General features: G+C 35.3%; 1 protein-coding gene across 1 annotated transcript; it reads left to right on the plus strand.

The window, feature by feature from the left end:
• Nucleotides 1-240: 240 nt before the first annotated feature.
• LOC141284315 (cytochrome P450 2M1-like) lies at nt 241-14,372 on the plus strand. Its single transcript, XM_073817322.1, has 9 exons — nt 241-481; nt 1,723-1,885; nt 1,971-2,120; nt 2,395-2,555; nt 7,569-7,745; nt 7,914-8,055; nt 8,150-8,337; nt 8,425-8,566; nt 14,188-14,372. Exons 1-9 carry the CDS (start codon nt 290-292, stop codon nt 14,370-14,372), a joined length of 1,500 nt encoding a protein of 499 aa, XP_073673423.1. The 5' UTR covers nt 241-289.
• Nucleotides 14,373-17,215: the final 2,843 nt, after the last annotated feature.

Consider the following 17,215-nt stretch of genomic DNA (forward strand, 5'->3'; position numbering starts at 1 on the left):
TAATGTTCTACTACCATGATTGTCACATCACATAACAAGTCCTCGGTTTCTCCCAGTAAACTTTATTAGTTGTTGTGTGGGCGATGCAGCGGAAGGGCGCGGTTATTTGATTGTCTTACCTGATTTGCTGCGTCGAAGAAAGGTTGGAGTTTGGAGATAAACAACACCTTCCAATTTAAACCGCCCAATGTTTTGCAGAGACCTCTTTATGTCATCAACCTGGACCCAAACATCATTTTTCGGTTGCTTAGGATCGGTTTAGTTAAAATAGTTTCGTGAAAGCTGAAGCATGGATATATTGTTGGCACTTGAGACGAATGTAGTGTCTGTTGTCATGGCTGTCTTGGCTCTGTTACTGCTGTGGAAGATTCGAGGAAAGCAGAGCAGGTTTGACCGGCTACCTCCAGGACCTGCGCCTAATCCACTGCTGGGAAATTTGTTTCAATTTAATATGAAGGAAGCCTGCAAGTTTTACCTAGAGGTAATATTAAATAGTATTATTACCTATAGTGTCGATACTTATAGTACTACCTTAACTTTAAATACTTTAATTCAATTATGTAAGTCTGCGTATTGCCTGTGCAGATAGTTAACCAATAACGATCCGATGATGGTAAAGTTTTTGTGTGTGTGTGTGTGTGTGTGTGTGTGTATCATAGGCTTTGAAGAATTTAAAGCAGAGGTTCTTAACTCTGGCCCTCGAGGTCCACTTTCCTGCAGAGTTTACCTCCAACCTTGATCAAACTTACCTGCCTGTCTAGTAATGCTGAAGAACTTGATTAGCTTGTTCAGGTGTGATTAGGGTTGATTAGGGTTGGAGCTAAGCTCTGCAGGAAAATGGACCTCGAGGGCCAGAGTTGAGAACTGCTGAGTTAAAGCATTTTGACTGGGTTTAGACTGCAAATAATTTATAGACCTACGTGTTTTTATTTTTTTTAATGATATTATTATATCACTGCCCTGTCGTTACTAGGTGAGAGTCACCATTCAGGGATTTCTGAACTCCCTAGAGAAGTTTTACAATGCAGTTACCTTCGAAGTGCTAACAGACGTTTTCAGTATTGCTGTTTCTCAAAGATGATTTGTTTTTACTTTACTTTTTCACTATTAGCCTAATAACTTTAAGCAATACCACTTTTAAGCATACTGTGATATATTATCTTTGCATAAAGAGTACTATCTGAACTTCTGCACTACGAACATTGCTTATGACTGTATTTAAGCAGAATGATATGTTCAGATTGTTAACAGTGTTGGGAAGGTTACTTTGGAAATGTAATAGGTTACAGATTACAAGTTACCCTGTTTAAAATATAATAAATGGTGTAACTCTTTCAGTTACTTTATTAAAGTAATGTTAATGATTACATTTAATTACTTTTCTAATTTTTTCTAAACTGTTAACTAATTTTAAATTCTTAAACCAGACAGGGTTAACCTTACAGTAGCACTCAACTCTAATTACTGTCAGATATTCAAAATCCTTCATCACTTGAATTAAGATTATAATAATTTAATTAAAATCATAAGAAGATATGGTTTAATCAATAGCTGTGATTCTGTTTTTGAAATCAAATCTTTGCATAGCTATGACAGGAAACACTGGCATCTGATTGTTAGTCACCAATTTCTGAGATGATTTGAAGTTCATTTCATTTTAATAATTCACATTGAACATTGAAATGTCCCATATAAACACCTATAAAACTCTTTTTGTCTTAGCTGAGTAAGACATATGGCTCTGTTGTCACCATCTGGTTGGCGAACACTCCTGTGGTGATCATTTCTGGATATCAAGCCCTGAAGGAGACTATGATTGGTCTTGGTGAAGAATTCAGTGGCAGGGCAACCTATCCTCTGATGATGAAGTCCACTTATGGATATGGTGAGTTCGCTTGATGCCTGATGTTTAACATGCTATATTTTGAGTTTTATCTTTAAATTTAAGAAGATATTGTCTTTGTGTGCAGGTGTTCTGGCCACCAGTGGACACCGATGGAAGGAGATGCGCAAGTTCTCTCTTGCGACACTGAAGAACTTCGGAATGGGCCGCAGGAGCATCGAGGAACGAGTCCAAGAGGAGGCTGAGAATCTTGTGGAAATGTTTAAAAAGTGTAAAGGTAGAATCAGATTTATATGATCATTTATTTAGATCAGATCAGATTAAACAAACGGCAGACAAACTACAGAGATCTAAAGCAGGATGCATCAGTAAACACTAAAATCAAACATACAGTGGTTGCATTATTACAATGAAAACTTGTTGAACAAGTTGTTCCATTCTGTTCAAGTGATTGGCTGATTAAGCCACATCTCATGTTGCAGAACATGGTGTGAGTTTTTACAGCATGTTCAAGAAACTTGTGCTCTTTGCTGTTCTTTTTCTTTTTAAAGGCTCTGCATTCAGCCCTGCAGACATGCTGTTTAATGCTGTAAACAATGTGATCTGCAGCATTGTTTTTGGGCATAGGTTTGAATTTGAGGATCCACAATTTAAGTCTCTCCTTCGGACTGTAAATGATTACTTTGCTATTCTCAGTAGCCCTCTTGGACAGGTATTGTACTCATTTTTTTTTTAATGCATTACCATTCAAAAGTTTTATTTATTTGATAAAAAATATAGTCAAAATAACGTTGTTGATTATTATTAATACACAAGATGTATGTCAATTAATATAGTTTTAATATACTTTTGATCAATTTAATACATTCTTGATAAATAATAAAAAAATCAATATTTTTACATATATACACTGTAAAAAAGTTTGCTGTAAATTTTACAGTAAAATACTGGCAGCAGGGTTGCCAACCCTGTGATTATGTAATATGCTGCGAACAGGCCAGACAGGAAGATAGGCTGGATTAACTATTTCTTTAAATAAAAGTTAGCAAAAAAGCATTAACGTTACATTCAAACAATAAGCGAATTAGCAAGTTATGAAAGGTCCTAGCACATCTCACTGCTTACGTTACGTTTATTTCGGCACCCGTGTTAACAGATGCCTGCCTGTGCAAATTTGTTTTACATAAAATAATCACGAAAAATGTGCTGATCAGCACGACGTCGCCGTGAATCATAACTTTTGTCAATGAAGCTTGTAATTCTTAACGTAGGAACCCAGAGATGTTACGCCTATAGCCGATATAAGGCCGGGGAATGTGTAAAGTCCTCCCTCGACCACGGTGCCGAAGTCTCTCTTGCGCTCCGCGGACGGAGGATTCGTTAATCTGCGGTTACCGCGAATGTTTATGACACCTTAATATACCACTACAGTTATGAAATGTGAAAAATAAAACAGAAATAAGTCACTTACCACAGCTGTGAATGGTTCTTCTTGCTGCTCCCGAATGTTGACCGTTGAAGATAATCCCGCCTCTTTAGATTTGAAATTTTACAGCAATAAGCTGTATGTTTGCATCAAACCACAGCAATATGCTGTATTATAAGAAATACAACCTGCTGCTTTAAAATTTTGCTGTAATTTTTACAGCAATTCGTTACAGTGTACACATGTGCATGCTATATGCATCCCAGTCAACAGTTTTTGAACAGTAAAGGCGGGCGTACACGGTGCGATTTTTGAGGTCGTACGAGCTCGCATGCGATTTTTGTGGTTATCGGAGGGAATCGTCTCTTCTCCTATGGTCGGGGCTCGTATGGTGTATGACAACTTACGAGACGAGCAGAGTGCCTTACGAGCACTTCACGACCTCACGATCATTTTTAAACATGTCAAAAAACTTCGGGAGCTGTCGGATTGAAGACGTGACGTGTGCTGTTGAACGAGCTGATTTGTTGGGCAAACTGCAAATGACCAATCAGAAGCTAAAGAAAACCACAGAAGAAGATGAGCATGACAGCGCCACACGGTGACTTGGACTATTGAGAAAGAGGATAACCTCGCTGAACTTTGGCAAGAACAGCGAGCGCTGTATGAGGTATCGATCGGTGATCGATCACCTATTGTTTGCTACAGCTATTGCTAGCTATAGTGGTGGCCAACTAGCCCCCTCGACGTGCATAATACTAGGTTAAAACATACATTACAATGCTGTACAGTGCTGTAGCATTGCAGTTCCAATGTCTTTAATTTAATGCTTGTTAGCACTGCTGTAGAGGTGAAGTTTTGTCAAGTTTGCAACGAGTGTACACACGCAATGGTGATCAGACGGTTCCTGCATGTGTAGCAAAGTATCACAGCTCATATTTTTTATATGCAGTTATGAGATAGACAGAGAGCAGTTTTATTGAACAGTACATACAGAGTATATTATACACAGCCTTCCTCTCAGAATGAGATCGGCAGGTTTTAAAATCGTGCCGTGTACCACTGCGTCCGTAAAAAAAGTCACTCGTGACGTGTGCGTGACCATACGGTTTTCCGACTGTCCGAATTCGCACAGTGTACGGCCGCCTTAAGATTTTTAATGATTTTTAAGGAAGTTTCTTCTGCTCACCAAGCCTGCATTTATTTGATCCAAAGTACAGCCTATAGAACCGCTTGTATAACTTGTCCAAAGTTTTACTTTTCTTTTTGCTAATAACCTTTTAACCGTAAGGCACAAAAGCAAAATTCTTGGCTCATGCTGAGTCGAATGAACCAAAAAATTCAAAAAATGCAAGGTTTAGTTTTTTCTATACTTAATTTTTGAAAAAAAAAAAAAAAAAAAAAAAAACTACTTTTTGGAACTTGTCCTAGACAGTTTGTCTGATTTTCACTAAAATTGGCTCAGATCATCTTCAGATCATGCTTTTATGGAATTCAATATTTTCTGTCAAACCGTTCTCAAATGATATGCAAACAAATTCTACGAAAAGCACTCAAAAATGGATTTGAGGCTATATCTCCGCAACAGTTTGGCGTATTATTGAGACCAAACTTGGTGTGTGTTATAACAAGCATGACCTGCAGTGTTTTGGCACAGTGCCACCTAGTGGTCAGAAGATATGAAAAATGGCTATTTTTGCTTATAACTTCTCAGTGGTTTGGCGAAAAATCGTGACGGTCTCGTTAGATTCGGGGGAGAATGCCGAGTCCAACCATATCCAATTTTCCTATATCAGCAATTTTGGGCATCAGCCATTTTGAATTTTGTCATAAAATGCTATATTTTACGAATGCATTGACTTATCGTTACGAAACTCGGTATGTGTTTTCGGCACCATGCCCTGACAGTACTTAAAAAGTTTGGTGGCAGTGCCACCTTGTGGTCAAAAGTTAAAAGGAAATTTAGAAAAATGCTAATAACTTATGTGAAAAAAAGCCTAATTGTTATGAAAGTTTTTTGATCTCAAAATATTCCTTGGGTCAGGATGAGAACACTGATACCAGTTATGCCAAATTGGCACATTTTGACGTATTCAGATTAAAGTTTAAAACAACATGGTTTTCACAATTCTAACAAAACAGTATACTTAGTGAAACAAGTAAAATCATATTGAGTACATTTGTATTACATTACATAAACTTTTAACAAAAGATCAATGAATCTCTACCAGAACTGACAGTGCAAAGTAGCAGATGAACAATTCCTTACCAAACTGCCAAAAAGCTGGATCCTTAATGACTCTACAAGGAGAAAGAATAAATGATTTACTGAAATTTTCTTAAAAAGCTGTTTTTCGTTTTAAACCATTCCTTTAAACAATCTTAATTTTAATTAAAGATATTTGCCATTATATGATATTCAGAAAAGAAAGATAAAGTATGTCATCTTTAGGACTGTTATTATAGGATTAAAATGCAGTACACATCTGCAGTAATGCATGGCATTTATATCGAAAAATGTGAATCTCTAAAAGACATTAACAAATACTAGCAACACACAACAACACCAGAACGTTAACGTTATACATAACGTTATACGACCAGATGAGCTAATATTGCTAGCGCGCTAAATGCGATTAGCTTCTAACTTTTGCTGTCTGTGATAATAAAGCAGCACAAACACACACTCAAGTATTTAACTTCTGCAGTTTACATGTCCTTTACCAATTTGTAAACTCTTGTACTATTTTTTTAAAAGGTAATAATAAATACTTATTGTCTTACCTGATTTAGCCAGTGCTGTATGTTTTCAGGGATTCGCAGCTCACGTCTATTTCCTCTGTGTTCCGGTTTTTGTTCTCCCTTGGGATCTTACAATTCAAATACTCTCAAAATAAAAATATAATAGGAAAATATCAAATAATTCGGGACCAACTGAATAATTTCGGTAAGCAGCAGCTCTCATACAGTCTTCGCAGCTCACAGCCTCAGAAGAAAATGCGGTAACGGTCGAATTTTTTTTAAATTACAATAGCGCGCGCAGTTTCACCTGTCAGTTTCCTGAATGACAGCCAGATGAACCAATCATGATCAAAGCAGTAAGGTAAAACAACCAATAGGAATTGTTTCAGCATGTGGTAGCGAAATGAATTTAGTTTTATTGTTGGTGATGATTATATTTAAATACACTTACATTTTATAATAAGTTTCATGAAATAATAATGTTCATAATCATTTAAAAGGCAAACATTTCTTTGTATGCTGAATCTTATGTTGATTTATAAGTTAACCTTGTTAATAATAATTATTATTAATATTATAATTTAAACACTTGCTTTTGAAGGCATATATAACCATTTAGCATTCAAAATTTTATTAAAGTTGTTTTACCGTTGAAACAACCGACCTAATTTCAAACAAATTTCAACGTTGAATTTCGGTCATGTGTTGACTGATCTTCAACCATTGAGCATTCAACGTCTCCATCAACGTTGTTTCACTGTTGAAACAACAACTGACCTTATTTCAACCAAATTTCAACGTTGAAGGTCGGTCATGTGCCGGCTGGGAATTGCTATATTTATTATGATTATTATGATGATTATCATGATGATTGTTATTATTATTATGTTGAAAACAACTGTGTAGAATTTTTTTTTCAGGTTTCTTTGATGAATAAGAAGTTCAGAAGTTTTTTGTAACATTATACATATCTTTATCATAATGTTTGATCAATTTAAAGCATCCTTGCTAAATAAAATTATTAGTTTCTATAATCCCCCCCCCCAAAAAAAATATACTGACTCCAAGCTTTTAAATGGTATCCTGTATAATGTTACAAAAGCTTTTTATTCCAGATAAATCCTTATCTTTCCTGAAAAATACTTAACTGTTTTAATTATTGATATTAAAAATAAATGTTTCTTGAACAGCAAATCAGCTTACTGTATTAGACTGATCTCTAAAGGACCATATGACACTAAAGACTGGAGTAATGATGCTGAAAATTTAGCTTTGATCACAACAATAAATTACATTTTAAAATATATTCAAAAATAACTTATTTTAAATAGTCAAATAATTTTACTGTTTTGCTTTACTTTGGATAAAAAAATGCAGGCTTGGTGAGCAGAAGAGACTTCTTCAAAAAAAATATTTTGAATGGTAGTGTATATATGTGTGTGTGTGTGTGTGTGTGTGTGTGTGTGTGTGTGTGTGTGTGTATATATATATATATATATATATATAATTTAAATTTATTCTGAGCCTTACCTTAATGGACCTTTATTTTCTTGTCAGATCTATAATATATTCCCTAGGTTAGTCAGTCTCTTTCCTGGTAAACATCATCAACTGTTTAAAGACCTAGAAGAGGCCAGGGAGTATTGCAAGCGTGAGGCACAGGTTCGGATGAATATTTTGGATCTCTCGAGCCCACAGGACTTTATTGAGGCCTTTGTGTTAAAAATGAAAGAGGTAAATAATTCAAAGAAATGTTCATATAGCCATGGCCCTCAATACAGTCACTTACACCCTCTGGTGGTGAAACTATGACATGATGTCAATTAAAAACAATTCCAGATTACAGCCTTTTTAATTATGTTTAATATTCATTTTCATATTCACTTTCATTCTCTTTTGCAGGAGAAAGACAAACCTGACACAGAATATCATTTGGACAACCTGGTTTCTGTAGTATGGAACATGTTCAGTGCCGGCACAGAAACCACTTCATCCACCATCAGACATGCTTTGCTTCTGATGATGAAGCACCCAGACGTTCAAGGTGAGATCAAACAAATTCTTTCCCTAAACATCAACTTCAATCCTGTCTGTTTTTACTCTCCCTCTCCTCTTTTTTTTTTTTCTCCCTTCTACAGAGTGTGTTCAGCGGGAAATTGATGAGGTTGTAGGACAGGACCGCTGGCCTTTAGTAGAGGACAGACAGAAGCTGCCGTATACGGATGCTGTAATCCATGAGATTCAACGCCATATGGATCTCGCCCCCATTGCTGTCCCGCACAAGATGATGTGCGACACTGAATACAATGGTTATGTCATTCCCAAGGTATTCTTCTTGTGCATTTACATTTATTTTTATTCATTAACTCTTCAAATGTCTTTCTATTTGTAATTTAAACTTTTTTTTTTCTAGGGGGTCATGGTTTTCCCACTGCTATCCTCTGTGCTTATAGACCCGAAACGGTGGAAGAACCCAAATTGCTTTGATCCAGAGAACTTCCTGGATGCAGATGGCCAATTTAAAAAAAACGATGCATTTGTTGTATTTGGCATAGGTGAGTTTAGATGTATTTAGAACCATGAAGATATTTTGTAAATTTTCTACTGTAAATATATCAAAATGTAAATTTTGATTAGAAATATGCATTGCTAAGAACTTCATTTGAACAATTTGAGGGTGATTTTCTCAATAATTGAATTTTTTTGCACCCTCAGATTCCAGATTTTCAAATAGTCATATCTCAACCAAATATTGTCCTATCCTAACAAACCATACATTAATGGAAAGCTTATTTATTCTTATTACAAGGCTCTTTGGAACGCTTGATAATTTCTGATTGGTCAGTTGAGACATTTGCAGGTTCGTTCTTTTCAAATAATCACCGCTCCAAAGTAATAACGCATAGCCGGTACTACTCCCAGCCGGCACATGACCGACCTTCAACGTTGAAATTTGGTTGAACGAGGTAAAAAAAAATAGTAGTTTTGTTAACAATCAAACAAGAAAGAAAGAAAGAAAGAAAGAAAGAAAGAAAGAAAGAAAGAAAGAAAGAAAAAGAAAGAAAGAAATAAAAGGAAAAAAAGAAAAAGAAAAATAGAGAGAATTCGCCATTGTTCCTGTTTCGGGCATCGCCAAAGCTACTGCTTTTAGATGAATATGCACTGTATATGTAGGCTATTATGTGCGCATATCAACTTGATAATTAGCCCGCGAATCCCTTGATTTTTTTTTTCCCCAGCGTAAAGAACTTAAAATACTCGGCAATGTTTGGTCATACAGACAAGAGATTTATTTACATCATACATGCAGTATATATGTACACTACACTCAAAATAACACCAAAGTTGTGCTTTTGTAAAAAAGAGAAAATAAACAAGATGGCTTTCTGCAGTATCATTCAGCCTCCGTGAAATATAGCGCGTCACAGCAATGAACCGGCTACTTGACACACAAAGAAATCCATAGAAACCTTCAAATATCTGCAGCGTCGGCAATCTTCATCTTTTCAGCCTACACTTACTTAGAATAATGCTGCACTATTTTATTAACAAATAATTAAAATATTTTATTTTCCCACAACGTATTCATAATCATTACTTTTGCCGGTGCAAGCTTTATGCGCGCGCTTGAGCGCGGTTTAGGCTTAAGTTAAGCCTATGCCGGCCACATATAAATATTAGGCTATATATATATATATATATATATATATATATATATATATATATATATATATATATATATATATATTATGTGTGTGTGTGTGTTGTATATATATAATTCTGCATCTATTTTTAGGTGTGCCAGATGCCACTGTGGGTGGCACCGGCACACCCTGGCACACCCGTGGCTACGCCACTGGGTTGAAATAAGGTCAGTTGTTGTTTCAACAGTGAAACAACGTTGATGTAATGTTGAATGCTAAATGGTTGAAGATTAGTCAACACATGAACGAAATTCAATGTTGAAATTTGGTTGAAATTAGGTCGGTTGTTTTTTCAACGGTAAATCAACTTTTAAAAAAAAAAACTTTGAATGCTAAACGGTTATATATATACCTTCAAAAGCAAGTGTTTAAAATTATAATATTATTAATACAAATAATTAACAAGGTTAACTTATAAATCAACATTTTTTTTTATAAGATCATGTCTTCAGCATACAAAGAAATGTATAAAAGTGTATATGTTAAAATATAATTATCATCACCAACAATAAACCAAATACATTTTGTATTTACCACATGCTGAAACAATTCCTATTGGTTGCTTTGCCTTACTGCTTTGATCATGATTGGTTCATCTGGCTGTCATTCAGGAAACTGACAGGTGAAACTGCGCGCAGTGCGCGCCTGCGCGGGCCTTAGTAATTTAAAAAAGTTTGACCGTTACCGCATTTTCTTGTGAGGCTGTAAACTGCATAGACTGTGCGAGAGCTGCTGCTCACCGAAATTATTCGGTTGGTCCCGAATTATTTTATATTTTCCTGTTAAATTATTATTTTGAGCGAATTTGAATTGTGAGATCTCAACGGAGAACAAAAACCGGCAACACAGAGGAAATATACGTGATTTGCGAGTCCCTGAAAACATACAGCACTGGCTAAATCAGGTAAGACAATAAGTATTTATTATTACCTTTCAAAAATAGTACAAGAGTTTACAAATTGGTAAAGGACATGTAACCTGCAGAAGTTAAATACTTGAGTGTGTTTTTGTGTGTTCTGCTTTATAATTACAGACGGCAAAAGTTAGACTCTAATCGCATTTAGCGCGCTAGCAATATTAGCTCATCTGGTCGTAGATATATCTGCTGTTATGTGTTGCTAGTATTTGTTAATGTCTGTCTTTTAGACATTCACATTTTTCGATATAAATGCCATGCATTACTGCAGGTGTGTTTACATTTTAATCCTATAATAACAGTCCTAAAGATGACATACTTTGTTTCATTTCTGTATATCATATAACGGCAAATGTCTTTATAATTTAAATGAATTAAGATTGTTTAAAGGAATGGTATAAAACTAAAAACAGCTTTTTAAGAAAATATCAATAAACCATTTATTCTTTCCCCTTGTAGAGTCATTAAGGATCCAGTTTATTGGCAGTTTGGTAAGGAATTGTTCATCTTTGCACTGTCATTTCTGGTAGAGATTCATTGATCTTTTGTTATAGGTTTATTTAATATAAATGTACTCAATATGATTTTACTTGTTTCACTATATACACTGTTTAGTTAGAATTGTGATTTAAGCCATGTTGTTTTAAACTTTAATCTGAATAAATCAAAATGTGTTTAATGAAGTGTTGTGCACTTAGTTTCCAACTCCACTGTTATTGGACTGTAAAGTAAAAAAAGACTGTATTGTACAAGATCTGTTTCGTATCAAGTGTTTTCAGTTAACTTAAGATATTCAACAGTGTCAAGGTTGTTATTTTATGAAATTTTATTTTTGGTGTTTTTTGTTTATGCAGGACAGTACAGAAAGCACAAAAGTGGGAGAGGAGGGGACAGCATCAGAAAGGAAACAGAGCTGGGACTCTTTCAGGGATCACCCGAAGCACAACCATGCTAAATGCACAAGGCTGTTGTTTTTATCAGAATTTGAAGAAACATTTTGGCTTAAAATAATAAATACATTTCATTTAGGGTATTTCCTGCGTAAAGAATTTTAATGCGACTGCTTTTATATCCCTTCACCACTGACATGGTGTCTGTTGCAGGTTCCATTCTCAAAGTCTTCTACCCATTTCCACTGCACAAATGTAAACCTGTTACACATCTGTAAACCTGTTTTCACAGAACTAGTTAACCACCAAAATAAGAGATCAAGTGGTTTAGTCAAAAAAGGTTTCCCTTGCACGTGCAGTGCAAAATATGCATGCTTTTGTACAAAAACTTTTTGAGTCTTTAACCTTCTGGGGTCTAGGGATTTAAACATACCCTGACATTTGTATGTTTATTTATATTTTCAGTATCTGAAAAAAATACACTACGAGTCAAAAGTTTTTGAACAGTATGTTTTTTTTTTTTAAATATTTTTTTATTAAATAAATTCCTTCTGCTTAATAATATTAGTATTATTTAAAAGAATATTTAATATCATTCAAAGTATTTTAAAATGTAATTTATTCCTGTGATCAAAGCTAAATTCTCAGCATCATTACTCCATCAGTGTCACTTGATCTCATAGAAATCATTCTAATATGCTATTCAAGAAACATTATTATCAATAAGCAGTAGATTGTCTTTTTTCTTCTTCTCAGAATTCTTTGATGAATAGTAAGATCCAAAGATGAGCATTTACTTGAAATAAAAAGCATTTGTAAACAAAAAAACATCCTTTCCAAAACTTTTATTTAGCAAGGATGCTTTACATTGCTCAAAATTGAGGATAGAGACATAATATTACAATAGATTTCTATATCAGATCAATTGTTTAATTTTCAGTTCATCAAAGAAAACCAAAATAATTCTAGAATCAAAATATTAGAATGATTTCTGAAGGTTAATGTGACTGGATCATGAGTAATGATGATAAAAATTCTGCTTTGACATCACATGATTAAATTACATGTGATGTCCGCTTCGCGTCGGGTCCTGATCACACTGTCGGGGCTTATTTCTGCGATAACTACCGGCTGCCTGTACATTATCCCTTACATAAGATATATAAATCTTCATTTCAAAAATAGACCCTTATGATTGGTTTTGTGGTCTAGGGTCACATATAGGGGTCAGTATTTTCTGGAATTTTGATAATACGATAAGACAATATTTTGATAAGCATGTTAATGTGCTGGTACTTTGGCAGGTTTAGGACTGCCGTGAACGGCAGGCTCCCAAAGCTTTTAATATTCTTCATTTTCTCTGCGATGGTTAGTTTGCTGGAGTAACAGGAATTAATTTTTCCAATAGATTAAATTGATTTTTACCTTTAACTCAGGACATTTTTTTACCTAATTAAATATATGCCTCATTTTTTGTGTCAAATGTGTTTTAATTTAATCTATAAATTCTAATAAGTAGAACACTATGACAATATAAATGTGTTTGCGATGCAAAGGTGGCACAGCATCTTTATGCAAAGTGGCATTTTGATGCATTTACACAGGCAAGATAAGAACAAAAAACAAAAAACCTTGAATGCTGAAATTTGAAATGATTTTGGGGGGAAAAAGGGAAAATATACTTTAAATATAAACCTAAAATCGCCAGAAGGTGGTGGCGAATCACTGCGTGAGTGAGTCATTGAGTCATTCAACCGATTCGTTTGAACGGCTGATTGATTCAGTAACGAAACGATCGTGTTTTCCTCAGAGATGCAAAACAGTTCTGCCGTGGCTTTGTTTGAAACGATTTTCGTCGACAAAATAGACCAAAAGCAGGAACTTTTCTGTCTAAAGTAAGTTAATTAATATGAGCTTATTGTTTATGAGACTTATAAAATCACATTTGCAATGCTGCTACAACCAAGTTCATGTGATATTAACTATATCAGATGATATAAATATAAAAGACGTGTATAAAAAGTCACATTTGCCACCTTATCTTAAATTTTGGTAGACTTCTAAATCTATTTTAATAAAGAGGTGAAATCGTGAACTCTAAATGCGCATGCGCAGTAGTTTAACGTACATGTCAGTGTGTATGCGTGCACTTTTTGTATGTTTTTTTTTTTTTGTGATATACTCGATAATGTCAAACGCATATCGTTTAAACAACAATTACAATGTTATCTTAAACGATATACATCGCACAGCCCTAATTGTACATAGTAGCCCTGCTGAAAAAACAGCTAAAGCCAGCCTAGGCTGGTTGGCTGGTATTAGCTGGTTTAAGCTAGAATTGGTGGTTTTCCAGCTTGACCAGCTAAGACCAGCCTGGCCAGGCTGGAAAAGTGTCCAAAACCCCTCTAAAACCAGCCTGCCAACCAGCCTAAGCTGGTTTTAGCTGGTTTTTTCACCAGGGAGACTAAAAAAATAAAAACAAGGAGGCTTGTTTCCGCCGTGGGATTATGTTTCTCCCGGGTTTAATCATACCGGGACAAAAATAACTATGTTAAATCACTCATTCCTGTAAAGGAAAAAAAAAAGTTATAGACCAAAAAATGCTTGATACATGGAGAAAAGGTTCTGCAAAAGATTTTTAAACTGACTGTCTGCTCTCTTGACAGGCAAGCGTGCGTGTCTTGGTGAGGCTCTGGCTCGCATCGAAATCTTCATCTTCTTCACTTTCCTCCTTCAGCAATTCACCTTCAAAGCCATTGTACCTCCAGAGGAGCTTGACACAACACCTAAAAATAGCAGCTTTGGTCGCATACCCCGCATATATGAGTGCTATGCCATTGCCAGGAAATAGAGGAACGTGACACAAAATTAAGAAGAAAGAAACATTCAACATATTCTCATTTCAGCTTGATGTTTTAATGGCAATAAATTAGATACTATTGCACAAGTGTGTGTGTGTGTGTGTGTGTGTGTGTGTGTGTGTGTGTGTGTGTGTGTGTGTGTGTGTGTGTGTGTGTGTGTGTGTGTGTTTGGCAATACAACATATATATTATGATATTAAGCATACGTGTTCCGGTCCTCGAGGAGTCTAGCCGGTTAACCCACTTTTTGCAGTGCACATGGATCTGATACACAATATCAGGTGTCCTAATGTGGAAGCTTATTAGGTCTGTGGAATGTTTTGAAGGACATAAACTACTTTTTTATAAGTTAAACAATATAATTGGCACTTTTAAAAACTCTTTAACGTTTAAGTCAGCAGTGCTTTCCTTTTTTCGTCACACTTAGGTGCCATTCACACAGAAATTAGTCTATATTATCGTTTAAAAACACAAGATGCAGAATAGTGCAATGAGGAAAAAAGCTGTAAAAAGAAGTTTACATTTTATATGGGCCATTTTACAGAATTGGTTCAAAGTCAGAGTTGGAATCATCTTGAAAAATGTCTTTTTCCACCAATTTTGTAGGTATGCAAATTGTATAATATCCAAGGTTCACATTTCTAGTAATTGTGCAGTTAATTCTCAAATTTTATTTTCAGAAAGTATTGGAATATTTGTCCTCTCCCCAAATTTGTCAGTAATACGTTATTACACAGTACCGCCGCTCCCTATACGCAGAGTACGCAGTCTACGTAGGGCACCAACTCCCAGGGGGGGCACCATCCCAGCTGCTCAAAAAATTTTTTTTTATTATTTTAGTATTTTTAGTATTATTTATTTTAGTTTTTATATAGCTTATTATAATAATAAATTAATATTAATAATATACATATACAAATAAACAAAAATATAAACGTATATATTGCATTTTCTGTGAAAGTAAGCACACGTGATGACGCGCAGCGACGCGACTTTACCTCTGTTTTGGCCAAAAATGATGATAATAATTGATGAACAATATGCCTGGTCCTGGAAAGAGACATCAACAGTCCGGCGCCGAGAAACGAAAAAAAAAAAAGCCCAAGATGAAGCCCGTGCATCACTTAGGTACGTTCATAATCCTGTGAAACTTTATTTTATTCTGTCGACGTTAATAGTGTTTTAATGTCAGTAATAATTTCACGACTAAGGCATCTTTCTTAATATGAATACAAGCAGATCTAAGTAAACAAAATGACTTGCATTATATTAAAACACAGAGGCAATTATGATTATTGATTAATAATGACCATATGGTGTCATTAAATAACAGTGTTAAAATACATAATTAATACAAAGTTAACAGTTTACATTACAATTTTAATAGAAATGCCTGAAAAGGGCACCAAAGGCCTGGTAAATGCAGTTGTTACACTTACATGATGATCGAATTCCTTGTTTAATATTGACCAAACATTTAATTAAAATGTCCACATAATCTTTCCTATCATTTTCTCAACAAAAATATGTGGACATCATAACCCTTGTCTGCTTTATTGTCAAAGTCTGCTTTATTGTCAAAACTGCCACATGTACAGTGCATGTACAGGTAAAACACAGAATAAAAATATATTTAAAAAAATACAGACAAATACAAATATTATATATTCTATAAAACACAATTTACAAGCATGGATATGATAGAAAGATAGATAAAAAAAAAGGCAGATAACCATGGTTTTTATCATAGTAAAACTGCTTAATTTCCTTTTGTATGATTCTGAGATTATTAAATCAATCAGACAACTGTATTAATAAAATCATAGCAATTGGAGGTAACTCTTTTTTGTTGATAAAACTCTTGCTCTTGATCTTGATGCTGTTTCGATCTTTATTTACCTTATTGACCAAAAATAACTTCCGTAATATTTGGGGGAGGGGGCACAAAAGTAAATTTCTGCTTAGGGCACCCATTTGGCCAGCAGCGGCCCTGTTATTACATATTAGGGTTGTATTGACCTGAAATACTTTCCGTACCCACTGTGTATATATATATACACAGTGGGTACGGAAAGTATTTCACTCTTTGTTATATTGCAGCCATTTGCTGAAATCATTTAAGGTTTTTTTTTTTCCTCGTTAATGTACACACAGCACCCCATATTGACAGAAAAACACAATTGTTGACATTTTTGCAGATTTATTAAAAAAGAAAAACTGAAATATCACATGGTCCTAAGTATTCAGACCCTTTGCTGTGACACTCATATATTTAACTCAGGTGCTGTCCATTTCTTCTGATCATCCTTGAGATGGTTCTACACCTTCATTTGAGTCCAGCTGTGTTTGATTATACTAATTGGACTTGATTAGGAAAGCCACACCCCTGTCTAAATAAGATCTTACAGCTCACAGTGCATGTCAGAGCAAATGAGAATCATGAGGTCAAAGGAACTGCCTGAAGAGCTCAAAGACAGAATTGTGGCAAGGCACAGATCTGGCCAAGATTACAAAAAAATTCTACTGCACTTAAGGTTCCTAAGAGCACAGTGGCCTCCATAATCCTTAAATGGAAGACGTTTGGAAAGACCAGAACCCTTCCTAGAGCTAGCCATCCGGCCAAACTGAGCTATTGGAGGAGAAGAGCCTTGGTGAGAGAGGTAAAGAAGAACCCAAAGATCACTGTGGCTGAGCTCCAGAGATGCAGTCGAGAGATGTGAGAAAGTTGTAGAAAGTCAACCATCACTGCAGCCCTCCACCAGTCGGGGCTTTATGGCAGAGTGGCCCGACGGAAGCCTCTCCTCAGGGCAAGACACATGAAAGCCCGCATGGA

Source organism: Garra rufa, chromosome 14 (genome assembly GCF_049309525.1).
Source record: "Garra rufa chromosome 14, GarRuf1.0, whole genome shotgun sequence".
NCBI lineage: Eukaryota > Metazoa > Chordata > Actinopteri > Cypriniformes > Cyprinidae > Garra > Garra rufa.

Coding starts and splice junctions, on each gene's coding strand:
- LOC141284315 (XM_073817322.1), top strand. CDS start 290: ATGGATATATTGTTGGCACTTGAGACGAATGTAGTGTCTGTTGTCATG. Junction 2,556..7,568: donor TCAGTAGCCCTCTTGGACAG/GTATTGTACTCA, acceptor TTTTCTTGTCAG/ATCTATAATATATTCCCTAG. Junction 8,056..8,149: donor GAAGCACCCAGACGTTCAAG/GTGAGATCAAAC, acceptor TCCCTTCTACAG/AGTGTGTTCAGCGGGAAATT.